Source organism: Stomoxys calcitrans, chromosome 3, assembly GCF_963082655.1.
Source record: "Stomoxys calcitrans chromosome 3, idStoCalc2.1, whole genome shotgun sequence".
Taxonomy (NCBI): Eukaryota; Metazoa; Arthropoda; class Insecta; order Diptera; family Muscidae; genus Stomoxys; species Stomoxys calcitrans.
This window is the reverse complement of record NC_081554.1, coordinates 103,939,128-103,951,647: the sequence shown is the minus strand read 5'-3', so window position 1 is coordinate 103,951,647 and position 12,520 is coordinate 103,939,128. Positions and strand designations below refer to the sequence as shown.

Below are 12,520 nucleotides of genomic sequence, written 5' to 3'. Positions count from 1 at the left end.
AACTATACACGTCTTGTTCTAATATGCGATTACCAATGAAGAAAAGCTGCACACTATTTGAGATAGGATAATGAGATAAATTAATAAGAGAGTAAAAATTAATGTGTAAGACTTGCTCTCGGCCTCTTCTGTTACGTCGGCAGTTAAAATAAATAAAATTAAAAATATATAACACTTAAAACAAAATAAAAATCGAAACTCAATACAGTTGCAGTGTGTGAACGTATCCGAGCATATATGTGCAAAAAAGAAAATAGTTAAGTCAGAACTCATGAACAATGAAAATATGAATGGTAATGGTAAATGGTAAAGTTTCGTTAAATCAAGAGGACTTTAACACTAATAGTTCATTTAATTATAATATCTAAATACACGAATAGATTTCTTTCAGTTACAATAGTGAATGGATTTCGTTTAATGTGAATAATATTCACAAAGCTTATGTAAATTTATTGCGTTTCCTAATTCTTTTTTAATTTTTCTTTTATTTACTTTCTTTTGTTATTAGGCCCTATGACCGCCTGACGTTGTTTTCTTGTAGAATTGCGGCAGAGAGCTGTCAAAGATTTCGTTGAGGACGGCGATTGGAGAGAGATGAACCGACTCAGATCATCGCAAGTATTTTTCACGTAGGAAAATTTCGTTTAAAAATGTATTTTCGTGAATAATTAGTACCTCAACAAATATCTTCTGACGAAGTGGAGCATACCAACATAGTGACTAAACATTGGCTTTGTCGTTAATGTGTGTGTTTAAAATTTTTTCAGGGGATTCTCATGTTTGTTTACGCATGTTCTCTGTACTTTGCGTTCAAAAATTTCCAACTCGTTGGCCACAATGGGGGAAATACTGAACCAGTTGGGAAATCCATTTAATAAGATCGACCTAATGGCAACCTTACAAAGCAGCAGCTTCGTAGTTTGCGGTAGGTATTTGTTATTGAGCAAGTACGAAAATGATCCCGATATTTTCTTATATTTATACATATATATTCCCCATTTTTTATAGAAGTGGTTAATGAGTCTGAGATGGGATTCTGCGCTGTCCATGACTCACTTTGGAGAAGAATAATGCGCATATATAAAGCAATCATCTGCGTAGAGGATGGCTTGAGATTCCTACTGTTGATGAAGAAAGTCATAAAAAAGGTGAATAAGAACGGTGCAAGAACACTGCCTTGAGGTACACCACTCTGTTCCGTACCTGAAGATGTATTCTGAATTTGAACCATGAAGGTGCATTTGGAAAAATAAATTTGCATAATCTTTATCAAAAAGTGTTGGAGATGGTAACCCTAGCTTTGGTAACGCAAATCAAATGTCATCCAACCCCAGAATATCCCAAGCTGAGAGAAGGACAACAACATGATCCTTCTATTTACAATATTGATTTAAAATTGTTTATGTATTAGAAAGAAGATTGTATTTTTGTAGCACTTAAAGAGCATATAAATAGGCCCATCAGGCAAAACAATCTTCCCTTTTTTGCTCATAACCGAAAACAATAAGTAAGACTGATCCTATTTTCCTATTTCCTATTTTGTTAAATTTTATATCTTTAAGTTGTTCACTTAAATTTGCATAATTTTACTGTGATTTATTCCTCTAATACAAGTGTATATTTGTGCCTTTTTTTATAGTGAATAAACCATCTTAAACTACACTAAGCCAAACCATATCATCATTGTACACGCACACTCACTCATACCTACCATTTCTATAGTGCCAATAAATAAAAGGAATGGATGCAAGAAATATTAAAGCAAATTTATAGTGTTTTTATTTAGAAGGGTAAAGTCGGATGCAGTTTATTCATCGGTGAGGCAAAAAAGGACATCTTTATTCATTATTGTCTTGGCCTGACGTGGTCATCTTTATGGATTATTGGTCTGTCGTGGAAAAAATTTCTCATAACCTGTTGTAAAATTGGAATTCATGTTAATTTATTGTCTATTTCTGTCGTGAAATATTTGTATGTGATTCGTACTACTTACTTGTTATTGTGATCTCGTCGGTCTTATGTCAGAAGATCAAGATCAGCCTAGAAGAACCAGTAGACGAACGCAAGGAATTCCACCAGCCTACTTAAAAACCTACGCCATCGAAATGCCAATCGAACACTCGCCAGCAAAAGACACAGCAGGTACAAGTATTCACACAGAGGATCGTCAAGACGCGAACACCCAAAATGCCCCTAAGAAACTATCAAATCCTCCTGCCAAAACCTCACCAACGAAACTAAGTCGTGAACTAAAGAAGCAAGTGGATCAACTCCAACGACAAATGCAAGCCATGCAAACTGAGTACTTAACCTCAACACAACAATTGCAAGCCCAACTCACTGCCACTGTGCAACAAATTCAAAGTTTTTTCACAAATAATCAATCCACTGCAACAACAACACAACAGCAAAGAAACCCACGAAGTTCACCACCGTCCACACAACAGCCACAAATGTCGACAGCTTCGGAAATCTCATACTCACAAAATTATTCTATGGTACCACACAAGAAAATTTATCCACTTCCTATTTTTACAGGTCTTCCAGAGGAATGGCAAACATTTTATGAAGCCTTCGAAACCACCACAACAGAATTTGGTTACACAAATTTGCACAACATAATGCGCCTTCGAGAATCGATCAAAGGCCGTGCTCGAGAAACCGTGGAATCACTTCTGTCAAATTCTGCAAACGTAGCCACTATTTTGGAAATCCTCAGGGAAACATATGGTCGTCCAGAACAACTAGTCAGAAGCCAGATAGAAAAGGTTCGCGCCATCCCACCGCTAGCAAACGACAACTTAGATTCACTCGTCAACTATGCCACAAAAATTTCAAATATGACGACATTTCTAAAAAATATCAAAGGTGAGCATCATTTATCCAACCCATCTCTGCTCAGTGAACTCGTCTCAAAACTTCCGACAAATCGACAAATGCAATGGGCCGAAAAATCTTTAACACTGGAGCGACCAGCCACTATAGTCGATTTCTGCGAATGGCTCTCCATTTTAAGACGACTCGCCAACATTGTAAACGACACTCTTCCAATAGCATCAACTTCTGCCGGCCGCCGTCAAACGACCTCTACCAACCCTCAAGGACGAAAGTATGCTTGTGTTGCAGTCATTCAAAAATGCCTTATATGTGAAGGTGAGTGCCATAATATCAAAGAATGCCAATCCTTTTTACAGATGCCCGTTAACGATCGTTGGAGCAAAATACAACAAACAAAGACGTGTTTTTGTTGCCTTAAACGGGGCCATCGTATTAAATTTTGTACACAGAAAAGAAAATGTGGCATAAACAATTGTCCAAAACTTCACCACCGATTGCTACACAACACACAACCGCACATCAATACAACAACTTCATTATCAACACAACAAACGTCAACCTCATCTATGGAAACACGGAACGAAAGCCAAAATATACCCGAAGCACCACAAGCCGATGCCAGAATTTGCCATGCAACAAACGAAGCCAACAATATATTATTTCAAATATTGCCCGTAAAACTGTATGGGACCACTAAAACCTTAACAACATATGCCTTCGTGGACGACGGCGCAAACGTGTCAATGCTGGACGAAAACCTATCCCGAGAACTTGGCTTACGCGGCGAACCCGAAATCCTGCAACTCCAATGGCTCAACGATCATCAAATATCTCGAAAAACCGAAAAAATTAATTTAACCGTAAGTGGAGTTGGTCATTGTGAAGAAAAATTTACAATTTCTAATGTTTACATTTCGCCTGAACTGTCATTGCCGATCCAGAGCTGCCACATATCACATTTCTTGAAATCCCGTGGATTGGAAAAAATACCCGCAAAAGACTATTCACATGTTCAGCCAAAATTGATTTTAAGTTTAAATCATTCCTTTTTAACAGTGCCATTGCAGGTTCCACGTATGCTAGCAGATGGTGGTCCATTCATATCCATGACAAGGTTGGGAGCAATAATATATGGTCCCTTTCCAGGAGAGAAAATCTCAACAACAAAGCGTTTACATATCCAGAGAAGAGTGGATGACCATGAAAACCAGTTGTTGCAGGAAATGCATGACATGATGAGGGGCTATTTCGACATAGAAACACTAGGTGTGAAAGTGAGTACAAAAAATATGAGGTCTAAGGATGACGAAAGAGCTTTGATGTTGCTAAAATCTAATACGAAGAAAGTTCATGAACGGTACGAGTGTTCATTGCTATGGAAGGAGTACGTGCCACCAATACCAGATTCATATGCGACAGCATTAAAACGTCTATATTCAATTGAAAGAAAAATGGCAAAGGATCGTGAGTACGCCACACAATATTGTGACAAAATTAATGATTATATCAAAAAAGGCTACGCAAGAAAATTATCTCAGGAAGAAATTGAAAATGCTAGCGAATGAATTTTTTACTTGCCACATTTTGGTGTAAAAAATCCAAATAAGAAAGGCATTCGCCTTGTGTTTGATGCGGCAGCCGAAACTAATCAATTTTCTTTAAATAAAGCTCTATTACAGGGGCCTGACATAAACAACTCATTAATTTCGATTCTTTTCAAATTTAGAGAAGCTCCTGTTGCAGTCTGTGGAGACATCCAAGAAATGTTCCACCAAATTGCCATCACCAAAGAAGACCAACATAGCCAAAGATTTTTATGGAGAGACGGGATGGACAATAAACCGGTGGAAACATATGTGATGCAGAGGTTGATTTTTGGTGCCACCTGTTCCCCCACAATAGCACAGTACATCAAAAATGTTAACGCAAAAAATTTTATAGAAGAGGCACCGAGAGCTGTCCATGGAATAGTGGAGCGTCATTATGTGGATGATTACGTTGATTGCTTCCAGTCAGAAGAGGAAGCAATTCAGGTTTTAAAGGACGTAATTCGAATTCATAAAGTCGGCGGTTTTAATCTGCGTAATATTTCATCCAACTCGGCAACTATTAAAAACATGTATGGCAACCCTGTAATTGAAAGTAACCATAGTGATGAGTTTCTCAGCAGTAACCAGACCGAACGGGTACTTGGCATTCACTGGCTGTCACAACCAGATATTTTTCATTTTCTATTAAAATTGCACAAAGTGGACGGCGAAATAGTAAATTGCAACAAAATTCCAACCAAACGTGAAATGTTGTCGTTAAACATGTCGATATACGACCCGTTTGGTTTTATAGCGGATTTCCTGATTACGTCGAAGGTATTAATGCAGCGTGTGTGGAAAAGTGGTACAAAATGGGATGAGGTACTGCCGCCGGATATCTATAGCCATTGGAAGACCTGGTTGGAAGAATTGCAGAAAATTTTGGAATTTTCTGTGCCTCGTTGTTACTCAGGAGCTTTCGAAAAGAGTTTGGTGGACATGCATATCTTCGTGGACGCAAGTGAAGAGGCGATGGCTGTTGTGGCGTACTGGCGGATGGTAAACAGTGAGTTTGTTGAGGTTGCATTCATAATGGGAAAGACGAGTTGTGCTCCTACCCGCTATCATACTATACCAAAGCTTGAATTGCAAGCGGCGGTAATGGGCGTGAGATTGAAGGAGCTTATTATGTAAAACCATTTGAAAAATATTAATAAATGTTATTTTTGGACAGATTCATCTACAGTTTTGCAGTGGATTCGATCGGATCATCGTAAGTACAAGCAGTACGTGGCCAACAGGGTGGCGGAAGTTTTAGAAAATAGCTGTGCAAAGGATTGGCGATGGTGTCCAGGTGTTGAAAATCCTGCGGATGATGCCACAAGGGCAAAGTATTCAAAAAACTACAACGCGGACGGACGGTGGAAGAATGGGCCAAAATTTCTTTTGTTAGACGAATCTAAATGGCCTAAGGTGGCGGAGATGGGCGAAAAGATAGATCGCAGCGCAACAGAACTACGGGCAAAATATAGAATCCTTGTTACTCATCAGGTATGTGCTGTCGTACCAAATTTTAATCGATTTTCAAAATATCGCAGGCTAAAGCGGGCGATGGCATGGATACACCGCTATATAAAAAATTTGAGGCGGTGTGTTAGAGGCGAAACTTGTATGGTGGGTGAGCTGGACGTCGAGGAAGAGGTAAAGGCCGAATTGTACTTGTGTCGCTACGTTCAACAACAGTATCTTGCTGACGAACTAGAAGATTTGCGGAAAAATGGTCATGTGTCTCAAAACAGCAGCATAAAAATGTTAAATCCGTATGTTGATGATGAAAACATTCTGCGTGTGTCTGGCCGTTTAGAAAATGCAAAATTTTTGTCATTGGAAGCACGTCGTCCAATAATTTTGCCAAAAGGCAGCCCGTTTACTCGACTTGTCGTGCAGTCATACCATCAAAAATTTTTACACATTAACATGGCGACGGCGTTAAGTGAAATCCGATTGCGCTTTTGGGTACCTTCTCTACGCCAATTGCTTAAGAGCGTTCAATCAGCATGCCAGGCTTGCAAAATTCGTGCTGCTAAACCAAATCAACCACAGATGGCCCCTCTGCCAGTAGAACGAGTCACCCCGTATGTACGAGCCTTCACCTACACTGGTTTGGACTATTTTGGACCGGTGAGTGTTGCTATAGGACGAAGGCGTGAAAAGAGGTGGGTAGCCCTGTTCACCTGCCTTACAATCCGCGCCGTGCACCTGGAAATTGCAGCTGATCTATCGAGCGATGCCTGCCTCCTTTGTATCCGAAATTTTGTCAACAGAAGAGGGGTCCCAGTACTCATCCGCAGCGACAACGGGACGAATTTCGTTGGAATACCAAAGGAGCTGCAAGGTGTAAGTAACTTTGTTAACAATGACTCTCTCGCTTCAGGTGTAACAGCACTAGGCATAAAATGGCTTTTCAACACTCCGTCCAATCCCAGTGAAGGTGGTGTTTGGGAAAGGCTCGTACAGTCGGTCAAAAAGGCGCTCTACATTATGCTGAAGGAGCAGGCACCCAGGCTGGCAACATTGCAGGCCTTCTTAATCGAAACGGAAAATATGGTAAATTCAAGGCCTTTGACCCATCTTCCGATAAGCCCAGATGATCCTGAGCCTTTGACGCCTAACCATTTTTTACTTGGCTGCACAAATTCTACACAAACTCCAGCCCCCTTTGAGCCCAGGTTGTTATGCCTAAGAAAGCAGTGGCGTGTACTCCAATGTTTAAAGAATGGCATGTGGCGCCAATGGATCCGTGAGTACTTGCCCGAATTGACTCGTCGAACAAAGTGGTGCCTTCCATCCCAACCTCTTGAAGTCGGCTGCTTGGTTTTTATATGCGATGTGGAGGCTCCAAGGTCCCATTGGAAACGTGGTCGCGTTATTGAACTTCACAAAGGCAAAGATGGCGTAGCTCGGTCTGCTGATGTGAGGACCAGCACTGGTATTTTGCGAAGGCCTTTATCAAAACTGGCGGTGCTGGATGTCAAGCTTGGCGTTGGTATTGGAAGTGAATCTTCACCCGGTGGTTCAGTTCACGGAGGCGGGGATGTTGGAGATGGTAACCCTAGCTTTGGTAACGCAAATCAAATGTCATCCAACCCCAGAATATCCCAAGCTGAGAGAAGGACAACAACATGATCCTTCTATTTACAATATTGATTTAAAATTGTTTATGTATTAGAAAGAAGATTGTATTTTTGTAGCACTTAAAGAGCATATAAATAGGCCCATCAGGCAAAACAATCTTCCCTTTTTTGCTCATAACCGAAAACAATAAGTAAGACTGATCCTATTTTCCTATTTCCTATTTTGTTAAATTTTATATCTTTAAGTTGTTCACTTAAATTTGCATAATTTTACTGTGATTTATTCCTCTAATACAAGTGTATATTTGTGCCTTTTTTTATAGTGAATAAACCATCTTAAACTACACTAAGCCAAACCATATCATCATTGTACACGCACACTCACTCATACCTACCATTTCTATAGTGCCAATAAATAAAAGGAATGGATGCAAGAAATATTAAAGCAAATTTATAGTGTTTTTATTTAGAAGGGTAAAGTCGGATGCAGTTTATTCATCGGTGAGGCAAAAAAGGACAAAAAGGATCTACACCAAGATCGAAAAATTTGTAAAGAATTCCATTATGGCTAGCAGAGTCAAAGGCTTTCTGAATATCTAGAGATATTGCTATAGTGCAAGCTTGCTCTTTTACGCATGTCCAATTCGTCAGAATGGAACTTCAGGAACGCGTGTTGTGTAAAGTGACACTTTCTAAACCCGAACTAGAAGTTTGTAATGGGATTTATGATAAATTCGTTATCAATTTCTCCTTTAATATATCTTCAAATATTTTGTTCACATTTGAAAGTATTTGAAAGACGGTGTTGTTTCGTACAATCTTTCTCTAGCTCTTTCACTCGTCAACTCCCATTTCATTAAAGTTCATCGTTGCTGTTGAAGTTAATATTCGTGATGAATCCGGATGGTTCTATTTCTTGCGGCATTAAGTGGTTATCGGCTTATGCATCGACGTGGGCCATACGTGTACACTCATGGTGAAAAAAGTTGCAATTGAACTACAAAAGCATCAATAGCCAACGTGCTACTCTTGGTAATAGTTCCATCGTAGAATTAACCTTTGTTATTGCAGCACAATCGGTAACGACACTATAAGGTTTGACGAGCAAATAAATCCGGAAACTCTGTTAAATCGTAAAGCTCGTAGATATGATATTTTGCTTCGGCCACCGAGCAATCGACGCTAAAATGGAATACGGGATACAAACCTCCTTCATCTGAATGTAGCAGTACTCCAGCTAAACCCAAACTGCTCGCTCGTAGATCGCCAATACAGATTCTTTGCAAAGAACGATTCGATTTTGAAACGCGTTTACTTGGGGTTCTTCCCATTGAAATTTTTTCTCTTCGCTTTTCTTTGTCAATAACGTCAGAGGTACTCGAAAAGTTCTAATCGCGATTTCTTTTTCCTCTCCAGGCGATATTCCTTCTCCGGAGAGTATGTGGCCCAAATACACCTTCCTTTTCGAGGGAAAAACGCATTTACCCAAGGTAAGTCCACACCTTTTTAGAATATCGAAAAATCGTTCTAATCGGCCTAGTCCTTTGTTGACTGTCTTACTGGTAATTATAACGTCATACCGATAAGCTAATACTTCCCCAGCGTTCATTAGCTCCGCTAAACGGTTCATCGTTGCCTGGAAGACAGATGGTGCGATTCATGTACACATAGCCCATAAAGTCTGCGTTCACCTGACAAACTTTTATGATTGGTTAAATAACACAAAAGAAAATTACTTTTACATATATTTTTTCTTCATATTCCTAACATTAAAAAACAAAATTCTAAGTTTGGTTAAGCACTTTCACTCTAGAGCGATTTAAATAAGATAACAATTAAATATAAGCACCACAAAATCTGCGTTCAGTAATTAAAAATAAACAAAAGAGTTATTTAAACACAAAATAAAAACATATTAACACATTCCTAATATTTGATAGGATAGCCAAGTTGTTTTAAGACTCCACTTAGTCTATTTGGCATGGAGTTTACCAACTTCTATGTTTCCTCAGATGTGGTTTCAATTTTTTTTCAAAATATTGAGATAACCCCATTTATCCATTCTAATTGACCCACTCCACTAGCAGCCATACACCACCACACCATAACTCCACCACCACCGTGCTTCACCGTTCCAACTAAATTTTGTTTTTCCAACTCAGTCCCGGACTTGCGCCACACTATTTGCCGACCTTTAATGCCAAAAATACAGAATTTGCTCTCGTCGGAGAAAATAATATGTTTCCTGAATTCAGGAGGCTTATTGATGAAAGTATTAGCTTTTGTCTGTTTATGACTGAAATATACGGCTTTCTTCGAGCAACTCTTCCGTGAAATCCAGCTCTATGTAATATTTTTCTGGCAGTTTCGGCACAGATGCTTTTTTTAAACATTGTTTTAATATTTTCAACAATTTTGGTTGATGTTATTCGAGGGTTGTTGCTTGCCATATTAATCACTTTGCGCTCTTCTCTAACGGATAATTTTTTTGGACGCCCAGGCCGAGGCTTTGAATTTATAATGCCGGTTTCTTTGTAATTATTAATTACGCGCCGGACAGAGGAATACGTTCTTCCAACTGTTCCACCAATATTTCCAAAGTTTTATCCTTCTTTCAACAATTTAGTAATTATTTTTCTTTCAGATATGCATATTTCCTTTCCTTTAGTTTCCATGTTTCCAAATTTATTAATTAAAAAAAAAAACACGTGTAACTATCACTTGTTATGATAATGAACTGAAACTGATCAAAAATAAGAACAAGCATCATAAAAAGTAACGGTACTTTCGAAGTAAACAAAGTGAACGTAGACTTTTTGGTTGTCATAATTTCTTCTTATGAGACAAAAGTACCGTTAGAAGAAAAAAGCAAAAGTAAACTTGTATTTTTGTTTTCTAATTTAAGAAATATAAAGAAACAACATATACAACAAAACTTAACTTTATTTATTTTTTTATATTGTTTTTTTAATCATTAAAAAAGAAATTGTCACATGAACGCAGACTTTATGGACTATGTGTATGTAAATGCAATTCTGCTTTACATGAATCGACTGGTTGGTCGTAATTTCAATAATCATTTTCACAAAATTGCACTTCCCTAATTCATTCGCCTTTTCATAGAAGCAATCTCGGCCTTCGTCAAGTATTCTTCGTAGCGTTTCGTTTTCTACGTTGATCAAATTATCGCTTGACTTTATCGTTTGTACATTCTGCACCCAGCAGTCGTTTCCTTCGATAATGGTACGCTTACCCCTTCGTCATAGAAAGTCTTTGCCAACTAAAGGCTGGTACTACGTTTTTTTACGGAAAAATTTCCGAAAATCGTTCTTTCGGTGGTTTGACAAGGTTAATTTTTTGGGTTTCTTTGACCAAAATGTTGCCATTTACATATAAAAAAATAATATGGCATCAAACAATTTATCAGCTGCTTACGAGCATGTGTACACACAAATGTGAGTGTATGGGTCGTATTGAAATTCATGTATGGTTTTGTTATTTCAACCAAAACCCACCCCTTCGTAATTAATATACATATAATGAAACACAAAACAATTTAGAAGGAGACAAATGCAGAATTTATTTGTAAATATAATTAGATTTTTTAGTATTTTCACTGTTATGAGTTAAATAAGTCCAACTTTCCAAAGGCCTTTGTCAGCATCTTCCACTTTTATCCAAATATTGTTGTTGTAATTGCAAGACAAAAACGCAACACATTCTTTCACAAACCTTATTATCCCGTACAGATTGATTGAGATGCATGTTGTGAAAGAAATATTTATTTTTCTTTCGAGTATATTTACTTATATTAAAAAAATACTTTCTTATTTATGCATCCACAAACTCTTTATTTTTTTCCACTCAGAGTAAATACATATGAGCAACATCACTAACAATAACAAACACCCAGTTATAATTAGAAGTTTGACGATCGCGTTTATTTTGCTTAAGAAAATGACTTGTTGCTCTCAATGGGCGTCCCGAAATGTAAATTTTTCACACATTTCGGCAAATTTTTCCGTTTGAAGTTTCCGTGAAAACCGAATGTATTTAGTACCGGCCTTAATCTATCTGACGGAAGCATATCGTCCTCCACAGTAAAAAGTTCGATGCTATATGTTATCTCATCAAAACAAAGTTTTACGTTATTTTTTTTTTGCGACAGTTGAATTGCATATTGCACATCTCCCTTTTCGTTGTGGCTCCGTGTAGTTAACAGCGTGATGGCCTTGCTTTCAACAATTAAAACACATAAATTATTTCGTGTTCGTAAACTTCTTATTTTCGAAGAATCGTTATCGTCGTTGATTCTTTTCGGCTTGGTGCGTTGATGTAGGGATGTTGACTTTCAATGATTAAAAAGACGAATAATTGATTGTGAAGTCTAAAGGTTAATACTATATTCGGTTTTCACTGTCAAACTCCATATAAAAAAAAAAATAAGCGGAGAATATTAATGAAAAGTATTCAAAGTATAACTTGTTTTTTCATCTGGAGAAAATTTACATTTCACGACGCCAAAAAAGACCACAACCCCAGTCGCTGGTCAAAAGTCGTTTTCTTACGTAAAATAAACACGACCTGCCAAATTTCTAATTGTAACTACGTGTATTTTAGTGTTAGTATGATCGAGGCGCATGGAACGCTATTCTACGTTCGGCTAGTGGAACAAATATTCTGTCATAGCCAATTAAAGTAAAGTAAGTGATCTTACATGGACATACTCGGGGTGGAAAAAAGCGAGTATTTGTGGATGCACAAATAAGAAAGTATTTGTATATAAATATAAATAGATATAATTCTGAAATAAAAAAATAAATGTTTCTGTCATAACAGCTATTCCAATAAATCTATACGACGTAACAACGATTGTGAAAGAACGTGTCATTCTTTTGAGCATGCAATTACAACAACATTACTTTGATAAAGTGGAAGATGCTGGCAAAGGCTTTTGGAAAGTTGTGCTTAACTGAAATGTGTTCGTTTCGTCATAACTTGTTTTTCATCTACGAAAAT

At 37.8% G+C, this 12,520-nt stretch overlaps 1 protein-coding gene and 1 long non-coding RNA gene across 3 annotated transcripts; one reads left to right on the top strand and one right to left on the bottom strand.

The window, feature by feature from the left end:
* Positions 1-1,754: 1,754 nt before the first annotated feature.
* On the bottom strand, positions 1,755-2,081 carry LOC131995846 (uncharacterized). The gene is made up of 2 exons (XR_009397650.1): positions 1,994-2,081; positions 1,755-1,914 (listed from the first exon to the last, which is right to left on the bottom strand). It is a non-coding gene; the product is annotated as an uncharacterized LOC131995846 (long non-coding RNA).
* LOC131995845 (uncharacterized) lies at positions 1,908-4,753 on the top strand. Of its 2 annotated transcripts, none has more exons than XM_059365041.1 (2): positions 1,908-4,112; positions 4,565-4,753. In XM_059365041.1, the coding sequence occupies exons 1-2, from the start codon at positions 2,019-2,021 to the stop codon at positions 4,640-4,642; spliced, it is 2,172 nt and encodes a 723-aa protein (XP_059221024.1). In that variant the 5' UTR covers positions 1,908-2,018; the 3' UTR covers positions 4,643-4,753. The 2 variants fall into 2 exon arrangements, with proteins under 2 accessions (XP_059221024.1, XP_059221023.1); XM_059365040.1 differs by lacking the exon at positions 4,565-4,753 and adding an exon at positions 4,182-4,418.
* Positions 4,754-12,520: the final 7,767 nt, after the last annotated feature.